This window comes from Pseudophryne corroboree, chromosome 5 (genome assembly GCF_028390025.1).
Source record: "Pseudophryne corroboree isolate aPseCor3 chromosome 5, aPseCor3.hap2, whole genome shotgun sequence".
Lineage (NCBI taxonomy): Eukaryota > Metazoa > Chordata > Amphibia > Anura > Myobatrachidae > Pseudophryne > Pseudophryne corroboree.
The window spans coordinates 194,708,896-194,728,229 of NC_086448.1; the positions used below are offsets into that span (position 1 = coordinate 194,708,896).

The 19,334-nt window shown below is 43.1% G+C and overlaps 1 protein-coding gene across 1 annotated transcript; it reads left to right on the forward strand.

Annotated features, from left to right (window-relative positions):
- Positions 1-4,766: 4,766 nt before the first annotated feature.
- LOC134929580 (paraneoplastic antigen Ma1 homolog) lies at positions 4,767-5,756 on the forward strand. The gene has a single exon (XM_063925170.1). The coding sequence runs from the start codon at positions 4,767-4,769 to the stop codon at positions 5,754-5,756; it is 990 nt and encodes a 329-aa protein (XP_063781240.1).
- The last annotated feature ends 13,578 nt before the right edge of the window (positions 5,757-19,334 follow it).

The window sequence follows — 19,334 nt, forward strand, 5'->3', positions numbered from 1 at the left end:
GTTCAATCTGGCTGATTGGAATGAAAATCTGGTAATGTATGGGAGTAACTGACTCAGGCACCCGAAGCATAATCTGCGATAAGTGCCAGCATCAGGGGGAGGAGCCGGCCACATCGGGGCTAATAGGATAGCCCCCGGCGATACAATTACCCGCGGTCATTGTCCGCAGATAATTGTATACCCTCCTAAGCCTCATCTAGCATTACTGTAGTGATTTTATTTGTCTGTAATTTGAGCTGTCAGTACTCAGTAACTCAGTACTCCCCCCAAAAACCCCCCTCCAAGAGTGTGAGTCACTGTATATATGTATATATAGCCAGGGCTTAAAGTGATCCTCGAGAGGTGGGGGAACACATCTCCCCCACGACCCCTCCCGCTTAGCGTGCACCAAAAAAGGGGTGCGGCCTTACAAGGGAGGGGCGTGGCCACACAAAAGTACCCCCAATTCAAAATAATGCATTACAGTAGCACAATCTTATTCACATTGCCCGCCCACATACTAGTGCCCTTTACACACACAATGCCCACAATAGTAGAGCCACTTACACACACAATGCCCAAAGCAGTGCCCCCCCTCCTAATTTTAGATTCGATTCCCAATATTGCAGTATATGTTGAACAACCTTTGCTCACCTCTCTTATGTCTTCTATGTGTCCCTTTTGCCTTCATGTTTCCTTTGTCTGTGGCTCTCCTCATGTGTCCATATCTTCATCCTAGGTATCCATTACTCCCTATATGCTCTCCTTTGTGTCTGGTCATCTGTATCTTTCTCTCCCCATTCTCTACACCTCTCACTCCCTGTGCCTCACTCCCCCCATCTCACCCCCTGCACCTCTCCCTTTCTCCCCATCTCACCCACTGTTCCTCTCACTCCCTCCCCATCTCACCCCCTGCACCTCTCACTCCCCCATCTCACCCCCTGCACCTCTCACTCACTCCCCATCTCACCCCCGCCAGACAGGACTCACGGACCAGATGATATTTAAAAGAAGGGGCTGCCAGCTGCACTTCGAAACTGGCGTCGACTGCACACAAATCACGGTTCGCGAGCCACCAACCAATGAGTAGCTGCCACTTGGCAGCTTCTCATTGGCTGGTGGTCCGCGAGACGTGATTGGCTCACGTCACATTTTGAAATAGCCGCCCCTTCTTTTCACTGGCAATGCAGCCGGTCCCCGAGCCAGCATTGGCTGGCGGCCGCTGCCAACTTTAGATGGCTGCTGGGACCTGATGCTTAGTGAGCCGGGCGGAGGCAGAACTGGTTCCGCCTGCAATTAGAGGTGACGGAACGCAGTTCCGCCCCATTCCAGCCCACTTTAACCACTGTATATAACCATTATATATTGATCAATCATATTGCATTATAGTTAGGTCAGTAATGAGGGCATGATAGGACCTGTAGTTCCCCTGTCCTGCCTGTCAGACCTGTACCCCTTCATAAAGTTCAGTTAATACATATACCTGGGAGACTGGGTGCTCCTAATATAGGAGCCCAGCAGGGCAGAAAGTACTTAGTGATGTGCATAATATGCCGTAAGGCTGCTGCATCGGGTGATGGCATTCCCGGCCATCAGATGAGCAAGGGCAGGGGAGACTGAACACCCAGCACAGCCCCGTTAAACGTACTTTTTCTAGCCCCGACTGGAACCTTTACCCTGTCCTGATCAGCTCCTCAAAGAGTCCAAGCAGCGTGCAGCTAACAGCACTAGGTATTAGTTCCGAGTTGGCATGTGCCCTCTGCACTTCAGTATAGCGTAATGGTCTGGCCAGCCTTGCTGACACTGCCTCTGCTGCCGCCGCTACTCAGCACTAACTGGGCGCACCGATGCGCTTCACGGTTCATGCTGCCGGCACCGCTGCCTGTCATACAGTTTGACAGGCTCAGTGGAAGCCTGCCGCAATTGTGGACAGTAACAGGGTTGCAAAGCAGCTAGAGTGCCTCTCCAGTCTGGCACCTCCCTTGCATACCTTTCCTTGAATGGATTGTGCAGGCCCTGCACCCATGCAATATTTCCTGCAGGGCTGTAACTAGAGGTTTGCCAGAATGGTACCTGCCAGGTGCGCAGGTTATAGGTGGAGCACCATCCTTGCCATAGGAAAAACTACAGCAGTCATCCTAGCCTCTCAGAGGAGTCACAATGCCAGGCCAGCCGGGCCTTGCCAAGCATTATAAATGATGCAGCCTGCATAGCGATAATGAGATGGCTCCTGGAAAAGTGACAGGATAGGAGGCAGTACTGGAGCTGCTGCACCGTTCATTAAAGCTGAGATCAGCCAGTTAGTAATAAATAATATGGGGGGAGGGCGCAGTGTAATATGAATATTAGGCTGTTGATATATGAAATGTTATGTGTATGGTATATATTTATATTTATTCATGTATTGGTAAGTAATGTATGTATAATATTGTAAATATATGTATACAGATGGAATTAGAGAGGATAAAATGTGTATAAATTGTATAGACAATGTGTGCTTTTATTTATGCCTGTATGTAACATAGTTATAATTCATTTTTCATTTGTATTTATATATATATATTATATATATAAAATATACAAGAAATATAAAATATATTTAATATGTGGAGTATACAGAATGGAGTGAGAGGTGTGGTGTAATGGTGAGGAGACAGTGGAAACAGCTGTGTGTGCTGTGATTTGCGGGCTGAGTGCAAAATATGCATGAGGCTAAGTATAATAGCTGCCAGGTAGTTGGTACCGTGTGCAAACAGGGTCACCTCGCGCAGGTAAAAGAGGCCGGGTGCAAAGAAATGGTCCCACGCGCTGTCAAGAGGAGAGCGTATAAAAGACGCTCCCCGCCGGCGGTCAGGCAGACTGCAGATCCCCCTCTCAGTGCTCGCACCCAGGTCTCCAGCGCTGCTAAGAGCTGAAACACTGTAAACATTACAGCGGCGGCAGGAGTAGCTTGGGGTGCGCAGCCAGAGAGGGCAATTGGAAGGGATAGATAGATATTGCGCCAGGAAGCTGCTGCTGACTGACCTTGTTGTCGCTGAGGTGTCAGGTGGAGAAGCGGAGATCCCGCCAGGAGCCGCCGCTGTGATGTCTTGCCGACGGTGATGTTCGGGTGAGCGGCGGTACGCGGCTAGATCCATCGGAGGTGACAACATGGCGCCATGGCAACACTGACGCCAACGGCAGAAATAGCTTACCCTTCCCTCTAGAGGCAGAGCAGAAGCAGAGGCCCAATAAGCAGTAGAGGGGCGGAGCCTGCCTGACAGTTGCTGATCAGAGGAGGAGTCGGGGGAGCACTCAGAGCAGTACCGTTGTGCTGTGGATATGTAAGTGAAAAAACAAAGCTACCACTTACTTAACACTATGCACAGCAGACAGTAATAAGCTGAGGAACATTTAACTTATACTAGGATTGAAGCAGCAGCACTAAGCGGTGACCATAGACTATTAAGGCAGCAGTATACAAATATAGAGAGCATAGCGGGTAATAGCCACTCTATACTCATAGTGCTTTTCTCTGGTAACACAGTATTAGGGTAGTGCCCTGGAGGAGTTGAACACCCAGCATGATTCCAGTGAGTGGGGGTAACATGAATATATGAACTAGTCAAATAATTACCTCTACAGTTACTGACTGTCTCTATGTAAACTGCATAACTTTAATACCAGTAAAGGGGAAAGAAAGCTGGCAGTACCTGGATAAGTACAGTGAATTGATGTACTGTAAAGAGTACCAAATATTCTTAGGAGCCCGTGGGACCCAAGTAACTGTTATTATCCCCATGACATCATATGAAACTTATTAAGGTATTTACAGCATAGAGCCAGGAGATAAAGACAATGAAACAACCAAGATTGTCAATATATTTCGTTTAATACCTTTACTGAGAACATCGCTTAAGAGACAGTTTAAAACAAAGCCTCAGAGGAATTAAAAGGACATTTATATGGTAAAAGTACATGGGAGCATTGTTCCGCATAAGAGACAAAATCACCAGAGATAAACTTCACAAAGGAGTTGGATATAATATTGTGTAGATACAAGCATATTTTTATTGTGGTAAAGAGATAGCCGACTTGAAGGAATAGATACTTTCTATTTAGCTAGAGAAAAGGATACATAAATGACATTCTACAGAACAGAAATTGCAACAGTAACATTCTACCTTGAGCTGAACAATTCATCAACATATTGAAAGCCACTAAAGGAAAATGTTATTATTTCTGTGTAATGTTAAATTGTTATTACTTTTGTGAATTTTATGGGCCCTAATAGTGCACTATCTATTGCATTAAGAGTACCCGGGTCACTCATTTATTGAGGTTTAAACCATATAGTTTTTTTTGTATTGCATGCAATTAAATTGTATAGGAAGGTGGGGTAGCTAGGAAACAATATATTTGAATATACATATATATGTGTGTGGGATGTGTTATCTTTTATTAAAAATATTATACTTACCATCTGCTGTCGCTGGACGTTGATTGAAGAACTGGAAGAAAAGAACAGGTACATGAGTAATATGTATTAATTGACATTCATCTATAGATAACATAATCACTATAATTTACATACTAACAGAATTCAGGCATCCCAGGCAGCCTGTTATCAATCAATAGCTTGGGTGGAGGCACATTACTAGATAGGGTAACCATCCCTTTGGTGAGAGATTTAGCACCTATAGTTAGAGCGGTAAAAGGGGGGTTACATTTGGAGGCACTGCTGAGATTACGATCTTTTAAAAAAAAAAATGGAAAATTTAACAGGAGAGGATATATACACTTGGTGTATGCAAAAAGAGAAAAATCCAAAAAAATGTATAGCAATAGGAGGGAATTTCTCTGAATTTTCAGATGAAGAAGTCATAAGAACAATTATAGACAAATTATATGGGGTCAAAAGACCTAAAATTGTGGATAAATGGAGAGAGGAAATAGCCATATTAATAGAGACTGAAAGGGAACTAGACCCATGTATGATACCAATAATGATAATGGCAAATGAGGAAATTGGGAGGAGGTGGTATATTATCTGGCCTAAGAGGAAAGATGAGGAAGCTAGTAATGCACATATATCCACTTCTAGGGATACTCCTGAAAGGGAAAATGCACATAGTAATACACAAGGAAATGGTGCAAATGTAGATGGGTCACAGTTTGAGACGATGGTAGATAGAGTAGTTACCCAGTTAGAACGCTGGCACTATGAAGGGAGCTACAGGAGATTACGAATATTTTCGGGGACGGTGCCTGTACCACTGGGTGAAGAAACGTACGAATCGTGGAAGGAAGCTGCTGTTCAGCAAGCTGAGGAATGGCAATGCCCTGATCAAATAAAAAGACAAAGAGTGGTTGAAAGTCTAAGGGGACCTGCCATGGGAATAATACAGGCAGCTAGACGAAGTAATCCTCAAGCTACTCTTGAGACGTATTTCGAGGCTCTAGATTATGCCTATGGTACGTTAGAAGATGTAGGGGATTTAACATCTAGATTACATCATACGTTTCAGGAACCTGGAGAAAAGTTAAGTACGTACTTAATAAGATTGGACAAACTTTTATACAAGATAGTAGAAAAAGGTGGAATTACACGGGATGAAGTGGATAGAAGTAGAATGAAACAGTTACTGAGGGGAGCATTGACAACTGATTCTGTGGCCCAGAAATTTAGATGCTCAGGAACAAGGGAACCTACTCTTACTTTTAATGAATTGTTAAAAGAAATAAAGCAGGAAGAAGTACTAATTGAAATGAGAGAAAAAAACCATAAAAAAAGTTAAAGTTGTTCAACCCTCTGTAGAAATAAATCCTTTAGAAGATAAAATAGTTAAAATGATAGAGGAGCAAAATAAGAAAATAGAGCAATTTATATCCTCTCAAAGTAGCCGAAACTCAGGAAATTCTTCTCAGAGGAGTAATAACAATTCATCCGATCGAGGTATTGGAAGGGGAAATTCTTACAACAATAGAGGAAGAGGATGTTTTAGATGTGGTAGAATGGGACACAGAGCCTATGAATGTAATGCTAATACTGATGGATCATCTTCAAGAACTCCTGTAACCAATTATAACGCACCTCGAGGAAATTCTACGGGGCAGGGAAACGAACAGGGGAGGACTGTGAACCCCACACAGTCCCCCTAGAAGTCAGCTACTGTGCAATGGGGAATTCCTGGTGGAACGGGAAAGTGCCAGAGGGGTTATTGGGGCCTACCCCCATAGTTCCTGCATCTATTAATGGGAATAATTGTAAGGTACTTTTAGATAGTGGATCCCAGGTGTCTATAATTTTTGAAACATGGTACAATAATCATATATCAAATGTACCCATACAACCCCTCAGTGGGCTAGTTATCTGGGGATTAAGTGTTGAAAAATATCCCTACTTGGGTTATGTACAAGTAACCCTTGAATTTGATAAGAAAACATCCGAAGAGTCTTTAAAAGTACCTTTTATTGCTCTTATATGTCCTGAAATTCAGGGAGAAAGAAATGGACCCCCTGTGATTGTGGGGACTAACACTCAGTTATATCAAGCACTATCAAATTGGTGTCAGGATGAAGATGGACGAGTTGAGGATGTAGGAATTACATTGCCAGTGCAACCAGAAATAAATTTTAGCGAAAGTAGGGACGAATTTGATGTTTGTTTCCAGGAAAGTGACATATTAGAAGAAGACAAAACCTTTTTAATTAAGGAATTAGAAAGTAGGAAACAAGCTTTTTCAACGGGAGAATGGGATTTAGGAGAAGCAAAAGGAGTAGAGCATGGCATAAAGTTAAATGATACAAGTCCTTTTAGAGAGCGCTCCCGTAGGATAGCACCTGCGGATTTTGAAGACGTTCGGTTACATCTGAAGGGATTATTGGAGAACCAAATCATTATAGAGTCTCGTAGCCCATATGCGTCTCCAATTGTAATAGCAAGAAAAAAAAATGGAAAAATCCGTATGTGCGTAGATTATAGAACATTGAATTCTCGAACTGTACCAGACCAGTATACAGTCCCTAAGATTGATGAGGCATTAGATTGCTTACAGGGGAGCAGGTGGTTTTCTGTACTCGACCTAAGGAATGGATTTTATCAGGTCCCAATGTGCCCAGAAGACAGAGAAAAAACAGCATTTATCTGCCCATTAGGATTCTTTGAATTCTTGAAGATGCCGCAAGGTATAAAAGGAGCCCCTGCTACTTTTCAAAGGACTATGGAAAAAGTTATAGGGGATATGAATTACAGAGAAGTTATTGTCTACCTAGATGATATTATTGTTTTTGGAAATTCGCTTGCTGAACATAACTCCCGTCTATTAAAAGTGTTGGATAGATTAATAGAGGGAGGATTGAAGCTATCCATCGATAAATGCCAATTATGTAGGTCCTCTGTGAAATATTTGGGACACATTGTAGGGAGGGAAGGGGTGTCAACTGACCCTGCCAAAGTGGATGCAGTGAAGAATTGGCCCCGTCCAACTAAATTGAAAGAACTCAGGTCTTTTTTAGGATTCTGCGGTTATTACCGCCGTTTTGTCCCAAATTATTCTAAAATTTCAAAGCCTCTCACTGATTTGACTAAGGGTTATCCTCCAAATAGTAAAAAGAAAGCCACTAAAGCAATTTCCAACCAGTGGTTCAAACCAAGTGAACCATTTGGAAATAGATGGGACCAAAAATGTGAAATAGCTTTTCATGCTTTAAAAGAAAAACTGACTGGTGCTCCAGTCTTAGCATATGCTGATCCATCCCTTCCATATGTGCTTCACACAGATGCTTCACAAGAAGGAATAGGAGGGGTATTATATCAGAAGTGCCAGGGTGAACTGAAACCTGTATCTTTTACTAGCCGGGGCCTTTCCATTAGTGAAAGAAATTATCCTACACATAAGTTGGAATTTTTAGCTTTGAAGTGGTGTGTAGTAGAAAAATTCCATGACTATTTGTATGGTGTACCTTTTGAGGTACACACTGACAATAACCCCTTAACATATATACAAACAACTGCAAAGCTTGATGCTACTGGACACAGATGGCTTGCAGCATTGGCCTTGTATAATTTTTCTCTGAAATACAGACCTGGAATTAATAACATTGATGCCGATTCACTGTCCAGAATTCCCAACCAAGAAAATAGTGATGTTGAAGAAGAATGGATTGAAGTGCCTATGGGAGATGTGAAAGGGATATGTCATCAAATACAAATTGGAGAAATGATGCCAGGGGAAAGGTTGAGTTCTTTGGGAGCCACTTCTAAAGCTCTCCCATTATCATATTGTTGGCTGAGTAATTTAGAGTTAGAAGGGTTGCCAAGACTCCGGAGAGGTCAGATACAGACTGATCAGAATCAAGATCTAGACATAAGAGATGTAATAGAAAAAATGAAACAGAGTTGGAATCCTAAGTCCCGACTAGTCACCAAGGAAGCTAAGTTATTAGAACGACAAAAAAACAAATTATTCCTAACAAATGGGTTGTTATATAGTGTATCTAAAAAACATGGAGGAGGTGAAAGGCAACAGTTAGTACTGCCTAAAAAGCACAGAAATACAGTGATGAAAGCTTTGCACAATGACCATGGCCATTTAGGGTACGATAAAACCATAAAATTAATATCTGATAGATTTTATTGGCCAGGAATGAGGGAGGAAGTAGAAAGCTACTGTAGAAACTGTGGGAATTGTATAGTTCGGAAAACTGTAGTTAAGCAAGTTGCCCCTTTGGTAAATATTAAAAGTAGTGGGCCTATGGATTTGGTATGCATGGATTTTTTGACATTGGAGGTAGAGTCAGGAAAGAAATGCCACATATTAGTGATAACTGATCATTTTACCAGGTATGCCCAGGCATATGTAACACCCAATCAAAAGGCATCGACGGTAGCAAACACTCTATGGAACAAATTTTTTGTCCATTATGGTCTTCCAAACAGACTTCACTCTGACCAAGGTAGAGAATTTGAAAGTAAACTGATAAAGGAGCTATGTGGAATTTGTGGAATAACCAAATCAAGGACAACCCAATATCATCCACAAGGTGACCCCCAACCCGAAAGGTTCAACAGAACCTTATTGGATATGTTGGGAACAATAAATCCCTTTGATAAAAGGTACTGGAAAAGACATACTGACCGTTTAGTACATGCATATAATTGTACGCAGAATGAAGCCACAGGGTATTCCCCCTACTATTTAATGTTCGGCCGTGAAGCCAGGCTTCCCATAGATGTATGTATGGGGATATCCACTAGTGACAAACCTGCTATCTCCCACTTAAAATACATAAAGAAATTGCGGGGGGAATTACAGGAGGCTTATGATATTGCTGAATGTGCAGCCAGGAAATTGGGATTAAAAAATAAGACCAGATATGACAGGAGAATACGTGACCATGAGTTAGTTCCAGGGGATCGAGTTTTACTGAGATACCTAGGGACACCTAGAAAGTTTAAAATTTCAAATAGGTGGAGGGAAGATCCTTTTGTGATTGTTGAGAAATTTTCAAACTTACCTGTATATAAGATCAAGCCTGAGTCAGGAGAAAACAGGATACTGACATATCATAGGCAACATCTATTACCTATAGGGAAAGAAGTTCGGTTAGAAGGGCTTGAACTAAACGATACTACCAGCACAACTAATGAAAGAACAAGAAGTAGAGATGCAATACATAATGAATTGAGTATTATAAATGACCTAGAGGATGAACCAGAGATACAAGGGTATTATTATAAGGATGAATGTTTGGATTTTGGCAAAATTACTGATGACCATGTTACTGAGGGTCCCCTAGAACATGTGGAAGGTAATATCCAAAAGTCTAATGATAACTATTCCTGGGAAGGAAATCTGGACTATTGTAATGCTGAAAGTCCAAGAGTATCAGATGACTCTGATAGGTTTTCATATCCTTATAGTGAAATAGAGAAGGAGCAGGTATGGGATAGATCAAAAAGGGTATGCCGACCCCCATCTATGCTTACTTATGATGAATTAGGAAAACCTAGCATTGTACCCAGAATAATACATCCCAATATGGTAGATGTGTGGCCTTACTATGGGTACTTACCCATACAAACCTGGAGTTAGTCAAATTAGAAATGGTGATCCGATTGCTTAAAATTATTCAAAAAATGGATCACCAGGGGGAGAGTGTAATATGAATATTAGGCTGTTGATATATGAAATGTTATGTGTATGGTATATATTTATATTTATTCATGTATTGGTAAGTAATGTATGTATAATATTGTAAATATATGTATACAGATGGAATTAGAGAGGATAAAATGTGTATAAATTGTATAGACAATGTGTGCTTTTATTTATGCCTGTATGTAACATAGTTATAATTCATTTTTCATTTGTATTTATATATATATATTATATATATAAAATATACAAGAAATATAAAATATATTTAATATGTGGAGTATACAGAAGGGAGTGAGAGGTGTGGTGTAATGGTGAGGAGACAGTGGAAACAGCTGTGTGTGCTGTGATTTGCGGGCTGAGTGCAAAATATGCATGAGGCTAAGTATAATAGCTGCCAGGTAGTTGGTACCGTGTGCAAACAGGGTCACCTCGCGCAGGTAAAAGAGGCCGGGTGCAAAGAAATGGTCCCACGCGCTGTCAAGAGGAGAGCGTATAAAAGACGCTCCCCGCCGGCGGTCAGGCAGACTGCAGATCCCCCTCTCAGTGCTCGCACCCAGGTCTCCAGCGCTGCTAAGAGCTGAAACACTGTAAACATTACAGCGGCGGCAGGAGTAGCTTGGGGTGCGCAGCCAGAGAGGGCAATTGGAAGGGATAGATAGATATTGCGCCAGGAAGCTGCTGCTGACTGACCTTGTTGTCGCTGAGGTGTCAGGTGGAGAAGCGGAGATCCCGCCAGGAGCCGCCGCTGTGATGTCTTGCCGACGGTGATGTTCGGGTGAGCGGCGGTACGCGGCTAGATCCATCGGAGGTGACAACATGGCGCCATGGCAACACTGACGCCAACGGCAGAAATAGCTTACCCTTCCCTCTAGAGGCAGAGCAGAAGCAGAGGCCCAATAAGCAGTAGAGGGGCGGAGCCTGCCTGACAGTTGCTGATCAGAGGAGGAGTCGGGGGAGCACTCAGAGCAGTACCGTTGTGCTGTGGATATGTAAGTGAAAAAACAAAGCTACCACTTACTTAACACTATGCACAGCAGACAGTAATAAGCTGAGGAACATTTAACTTATACTAGGATTGAAGCAGCAGCACTAAGCGGTGACCATAGACTATTAAGGCAGCAGTATACAAATATAGAGAGCATAGCGGGTAATAGCCACTCTATACTCATAGTGCTTTTCTCTGGTAACACAGTATTAGGGTAGTGCCCTGGAGGAGTTGAACACCCAGCATGATTCCAGTGAGTGGGGGTAACATGAATATATGAACTAGTCAAATAATTACCTCTACAGTTACTGACTGTCTCTATGTAAACTGCATAACTTTAATACCAGTAAAGGGGAAAGAAAGCTGGCAGTACCTGGATAAGTACAGTGAATTGATGTACTGTAAAGAGTACCAAATATTCTTAGGAGCCCGTGGGACCCAAGTAACTGTTATTATCCCCATGACATCATATGAAACTTATTAAGGTATTTACAGCATAGAGCCAGGAGATAAAGACAATGAAACAACCAAGATTGTCAATATATTTCGTTTAATACCTTTACTGAGAACATCGCTTAAGAGACAGTTTAAAACAAAGCCTCAGAGGAATTAAAAGGACATTTATATGGTAAAAGTACATGGGAGCATTGTTCCGCATAAGAGACAAAATCACCAGAGATAAACTTCACAAAGGAGTTGGATATAATATTGTGTAGATACAAGCATATTTTTATTGTGGTAAAGAGATAGCCAACTTGAAGGAATAGATACTTTCTATTTAGCTAGAGAAAAGGATACATAAATGACATTCTACAGAACAGAAATTGCAACAGTAACATTCTACCTTGAGCTGAACAATTCATCAACATATTGAAAGCCACTAAAGGAAAATGTTATTATTTCTGTGTAATGTTAAATTGTTATTACTTTTGTGAATTTTATGGGCCCTAATAGTGCACTATCTATTGCATTAAGAGTACCCGGGTCACTCATTTATTGAGGTTTAAACCATATAGTTTTTTTTTGTATTGCATGCAATTAAATTGTATAGGAAGGTGGGGTAGCTAGGAAACAATATATTTGAATATACATATATATGTGTGTGGGATGTGTTATCTTTTATTAAAAATATTATACTTACCATCTGCTGTCGCTGGACGTTGATTGAAGAACTGGAAGAAAAGAACAGGTACATGAGTAATATGTATTAATTGACATTCATCTATAGATAACATAATCACTATAATTTACATACTAACAGAATTCAGGCATCCCAGGCAGCCTGTTATCAATCAATAGCTTGGGTGGAGGCACATTACTAGATAGGGTAACCATCCCTTTGGTGAGAGATTTAGCACCTATAGTTAGAGCGGTAAAAGGGGGGTTACAGCAGTGTGGCATATAATTTGAACTGGGGACAGAGTTTGTCTTATGTGCCCAGTTGTCACTAAATATTTGCGGCTTATTCTGGGAAAACACTTCTTTTCAGGGGGTAACCACAAATATTTAGTATCACCCGCATGTATGAATGAGGATCCCTCCATTCCCGACAGCAGCCGCAACCCCATGGGTTTCTCTGGGGGACGTGATGCTGTCAGACTTACTAACTTCTGGAATGCAAAGCATTCCCAAGCTTGTCCCCCCGCAGCTTACACCATCTGAAGATGTGCCCTATAATGTGAATACAGTCTGGCATATAATGTGACTTGAGGCAAGCACAGTGTGCAATATAACGTGAATTAAGGCATGCAGTGTGGCCTATAATATGTATTGGGGCATGAACAGAGTGGCATATAATATGAATTGGGGCATGCCAGTGCGGTATATAATGTGAATTGGGGCATGCCAGTGTGGTATATAATGTGAATTGGGGCATGCCAGTGTGGTATATAATGTGAATTGGGGCATGCCAGTGTGGTACATAACGTAATATTAACAAAAGTGGCCTAACATTTCAACTCTCAGCAATTTATTTATTTATTACCAGTTATTTATATAGCACACACATATTCAGCAGCACTTTACAGAGAATATTTGGCCATTCACATCAGTCCCTGCCCCAGTGGAGCTTACAATCTATATTCCCTATCACATGTACACACACACTCACACTAGTGTTACATTTTTTGTTGTTGTAGCCAATTAACCTACGTGTATATTTTTGGATTGTGGGAGGAAACCGGAGCACCTGGAGGAAACCCACGCAAGTACGGGGAGAATATACAAACTCCGCACAGTTAGGGCCATAGGGGGAATCGAACCCATGACCTCAGTGCTGTGAGGCAGTAATGCTAACCATTACACCATATTAAATAAAGCAGGATGGGTGTGATATGCCCACATTCATCATGTAGATAGTGATAAAATGTCAACAAGTTAGAATGTCGATATTTTATTCCTGGAGGTCCAGAGGTCATTTACGTCACCCTGGAGGCTGCAGCGAGCGTCACTTATGAGTCAGACCTTTAATCCTCCGTATTCTAGTATAATATTCCTAACTATAAACTAGAGATGAGCGGGTTCGGTTCCTCGGAAACCGAACCCGCCCGAACTTAAGTTTTTTTTACACGGGTCCGAGCGACTCGGATCTTCCCGCCTTGCTCGGTTAACCCGAGCGCGCCCGAACGTCATCATCCCGCTGTCGGATTCTCGCGAGGCTCGGAGTCTATCGCGAGACTCGGATTCTATATAAGGAGCCGCGCGTCGCCGCCATTTTCACACGTGCATTGAGATTGATAGGGAGAGGACGTGGCTGGCGTCCTCTCCGTTTATAGAGAGTGAGACTACTAGAGTAGAGAGAGACACAGTATTATTTACTTTAGTAATTTTGGGGAGCATTAGGAGGAGTACTACTACTTGCTGAAGTGATAGTGTGACTGTATATCTGACTTGTGGGGGAGACAGTGGGGAGCAGTTAGAGTCTGAGAGCAGGAGTACATATTTTAACATACAGTGCACACTTTTGCTGGCACTCTGCTGCCAGAGTGCCACACTGCCATTGTGACCACACTGACCACCAGTATATATTGTGATTGTCTGCTTAGGAGTACTACTTGCAAGTTGCTGATAGTGTGACCAGTGACCTGACCACCAGTTTAATTAATCACCACCAGTTTAATATATATATATATATATATATATATATATATAATTGTATATAATATATATATATAATTGTATATGTATACCACCTACCCGTGTTTTTTTTTTCTTCTTGATACATACTACTATAGTAGCTTACTGTAGCAGTCTGCGGTGCTGCTGAGCTGACAGTGTCCAGCAGGTCCGTCATCAGTCATTACATAATAAATATATATACCTGTCCGGCTGCAGTACTAGTGATATTATATATATATATATATATATATATATATTTTAATTTCATCTCATTATCATCCAGTCTATATTAGCAGCAGACACAGTACGGTAGTCCACGGCTGTAGCTACCTCTGTGTCGGCAGTCGCTGGTCCATCCATAATTGTATACCACCTACCCGTGGTTTTTTTTTTCTCTTTCTTCTTGATACATACTACTATAGTAGCTTACTGTAGCAGTCTGCGGTGCTGCTGAGCTGACAGTGTCCAGCAGGTCCGTCATCAGTCATTACATGATAAATATATATACCTGTCCGGCTGCAGTACTAGTGATATTATATATATATATATATTAATTTCATCTCATTATCATCCAGTCTATATTAGCAGCAGACACAGTATGGTAGTCCACGGCTGTAGCTACCTCTGTGTCGGCAGTCGCTGGTCCATCCATAATTGTATACCACCTACCCGTGGTTTTTTTTTCTCTTTCTTCTTGATACATACTACTATAGTAGCTTACTGTAGCAGTCTGCGGTGCTGCTGAGCTGACAGTGTCCAGCAGGTCCGTCATCAGTCATTACATAATAAATATATATACCTGTCCGGCTGCAGTACTAGTGATATTATATATATATATATATATATTAATTTCATCTCATTATCATCCAGTCTATATTAGCAGCAGACACAGTACGGTAGTCCACGGCTGTAGCTACCTCTGTGTCGGCAGTCGCTGGTCCATCCAAAATTATATACCACCTACCCGTGGTTTTTTTTTTCTCTTTCTTCTTGATACATACTACTATAGTAGCTTACTGTAGCAATCTGCGGTGCTGCTGAGCTGACAGTGTCCAACAGGTCCGTCATCAGTCATTACATAATAAATATATATACCTGTCCGGCTGCAGTACTAGTGATATTATATATATATATATATATATATATATTAATTTCATCTCATTATCATCCAGTCTATATTAGCAGCAGACACAGTACGGTAGTCCACGGCTGTAGCTACCTCTGTGTCGGCAGTCGCTGGTCCATCCATAATTGTATACCACCTACCCGTGTTTTTTTTTTTCTCTTTCTTCTTGATACATACTACTATAGTAGCTTACTGTAGCAGTCTGCGGTGCTGCTGAGCTGACAGTGTCCAGCAGGTCCGTCATCAGTCATTACATAATAAATATATATACCTGTCCGGCTGCAGTACTAGTGATATTATATATATATATATATATTAATTTCATCTCATTATCATCCAGTCTATATTAGCAGCAGACACAGTACGGTAGTCCACGGCTGTAGCTACCTCTGTGTCGGCAGTCGCTGGTCCATCCATAAGTATACTACTATCCATCCATCTCCATTGTTTACCTGAGGTGCCTTTTAGTTGTGCCTATTAAAATATGGAGAACAAAAATGTTGAGGTTCCAAAATTAGGGAAAGATCAAGATCCACTTCCACCTCGTGCTGAAGCTGCTGCCACTAGTCATGGCCGAGACGATGAAATGCCAGCAACGTCGTCTGCCAAGGCCGATGCCCAATGTCATAGTACAGAGCATGTAAAATCCAAAACACCAAATATCAGTAAAAAAAGGACTCCAAAATCTAAAATAAAATTGTCGGAGGAGAAGCGTAAACTTGCCAATATGCCATTTACCACACGGAGTGGCAAGGAACGGCTGAGGCCCTGGCCTATGTTCATGGCTAGTGGTTCAGCTTCACATGAGGATGGAAGCACTCAGCCTCTCGCTAGAAAAATGAAAAGACTCAAGCTGGCAAAAGCACCGCAAAGAACTGTGCGTTCTTCCAAATCCCAAATCCACAAGGAGAGTCCAATTGTGTCGGTTGCGATGCCTGACCTTCCCAACACTGGACGTGAAGAGCATGCGCCTTCCACCATTTGCACGCCCCCTGCAAGTGCTGGAAGGAGCACCCGCAGTCCAGTTCCTGATAGTCAGATTGAAGATGTCAGTGTTGAAGTACACCAGGATGAGGAGGATATTGGTGTTGCTGGCGCTGGGGAGGAAATTGACAAGGAGGATTCTGATGGTGAGGTGGTTTGTTTAAGTCAGGCACCCGGGGAGACACCTGTTGTCCGTGGGAGGAATAGGGCCGTTGACTTGCCTGGTGAAAATACCAAAAAAATCAGCTCTTCGGTGTGGAAGTATTTCAACAGAAATGCGGACAACATTTGTCAAGCCGTGTGTTGCCTTTGTCAAGCTGTAATAAGTAGGGGTAAGGACGTTAACCACCTCGGAACATCCTCCCTTATACATCACCTGCAGCGCATTCATAATAAGTCAGTGACAAGTTCAAAAACTTTGGGCGACAGCGGAAGCAGTCCACTGACCAGTAAATCCCTTCCTCTTGTAACCAAGCTCACGCAAACCACCCCACCAACTCCCTCGGTGTCAATTTCCTCCTTCCCCAGGAATGCCAATAGTCCTGCAGGCCATGTCACTGGCAATTCTGATGAGTCCTCTCCTGCCTGGGATTCCTCCGATGCATCCTTGCGTGTAACGCCTACTGCTGCTGGCGCTGCTGTTGTTGCTGCTGGGAGTCGATGGTCATCCCAGAGGGGAAGTCGTAAGCCCACTTTTACTACTTCCACCAAGCAATTGACTGTCCAACAGTCCTTTGCGAGGAAGATGAAATATCACAGCAGTCATCCTGTTGCAAAGCGGATAACTGAGGCCTTGACAACTATGTTGGTGTTAGACGTGCGTCCGGTATCCGCCGTTAGTTCACAGGGAACTAGACAATTTCTTGAGGTAGTGTGCCCCCGTTACCAAATACCATCTAGGTTCCACTTCTCTAGGCAGGCGATACCGAGAATGTACACGGACGTCAGAAAAAGACTCACCAGTGTCCTAAAAAATGCAGTTGTACCCAATGTCCACTTAACCACGGAAATGTGGACAAGTGGAGCAGGGCAGGGTCAGGACTATATGACTGTGACAGCCCACTGGGTAGATGTATGGACTCCCGCCGCAAGAACAGCAGCGGCGGCACCAGTAGCAGCATCTCGCAAACGCCAACTCTTTCCTAGGCAGGCTACGCTTTGTATCACCGGTTTCCAGAATACGCACACAGCTGAAAACCTCTTACGGCAACTGAGGAAGATCATCGCGGAATGGCTCACCCCAATTGGACTCTCCTGTGGATTTGTGGCATCGGACAACGCCAGCAATATTGTGTGTGCATTAAATCTGGGCAAATTCCAGCACGTCCCATGTTTTGCACATACCTTGAATTTGGTGGTGCAGAATTTTTTAAAAAACGACAGGGGCGTGCAAGAGATGCTGTCGGTGGCCAGAAGAATTGCGGGACACTTTCGGCGTACAGGCACCACGTACAGAAGACTGGAGCACCACCAAAAACGCCTGAACCTGCCCTGCCATCATCTGAAGCAAGAAGTGGTAACGAGGTGGAATTCAACCCTATATATGCTTCAGAGGTTGGAGGAGCCGCAAAAGGCCATTCAAGCCTATACAATTGAGCACGATATAGGAGGTGGAATGTACCTGTCTCAAGCGCAGTGGAGAATGATTTCAACGTTGTGCAAGGTTCTGCAACCTTTTGAACTTGCCACACGTGAAGTCAGTTCAGACACTGCCAGCCTGAGTCAGGTCATTCCCCTCATCAGGCTTTTGCAGAAGAAGCTGGAGGCATTGAAGGAGGAGCTAAAAGGGAGCGATTCCGCTAGGCATGTGGGACTTGTGGATGGAGCCCTTAATTCGCTTAACAAGGATTCACGGGTGGTCAATCTGTTGAAATCAGAGCACTACATTTTGGCCACCGTGCTCGATCCTAGATTTAAAACCTACCTTGGATCTCTCTTTCCGGCAGACACAAGTCTGCTGGGGTTCAAAGACCTGCTGGTGACAAAATTGTCAAGTCAAGCGGAACGCGACCTGTCAACATCTCCTCCTTCACATTCTCCCGCAACTGGGGGTGCGAGGAAAAGGCTCAGAATTCCGAGCCCACCCGCTGGCGGTGATGCAGGGCAGTCTGGAGCGACTGCTGATGCTGACATCTGGTCCGGACTGAAGGACCTGACAACGATTACGGACATGTCGTCTACTGTCACTGCATATGATTCTGTCACCATTGAAAGAATGGTGGAGGATTATATGAGTGACCGCATCCAAGTAGGCACGTCAGACAGTCCGTACGTATACTGGCAGGAAAAAGAGGCAATTTGGAGGCCCTTGCACAAACTGGCTTTATTCTACCTAAGTTGCCCTCCCACAAGTGTGTACTCCGAAAGAGTGTTTAGTGCCGCCGCTCACCTTGTCAGCAATCGGCGTACGAGGTTACTTCCAGAAAATGTGGAGAAGATGATGTTCATTAAAATGAATTATAATCAATTCCTCCGTGGAGACATTGACCAGCAGCAATTGCCTCCACAAAGTACACAGGGAGCTGAGATGGTGGATTCCAGTGGGGACGAATTGATAATCTGTGAGGAGCGGGATGTACACGGTGATATATCGGAGGATGATGATGAGGTGGACATCTTGCCTCTGTAGAGCCAGTTTGTGCAAGGAGAGATTAATTGCTTCTTTTTCGGTGGGGGTCCAAACCAACCCGTCATTTCAGTCACAGTCGTGTGGCAGAACCTGTCACTGAAATGATGGGTTGGTTAAAGTGTGCATGTCCTGTTTATACAACATAAGGGTGGGTGGGAGGGCCCAAGGACAATTCCATCTTGCACCTCTTTTTTCTTTCATTTTTATTTGCGTCATTTGCTGTTTGGGGAGTGTTTTTTGGAAGGGCCATCCTGCGTGACACTGCAGTGCCACTCCTAGATGGGCCAGGTGTTTGTGTCGGCCACTAGGGTCGCTTATCTTACTCACACAGCTACCTCATTGCGCCTCTTTTTTTCTTCTTTGCGTCATGTG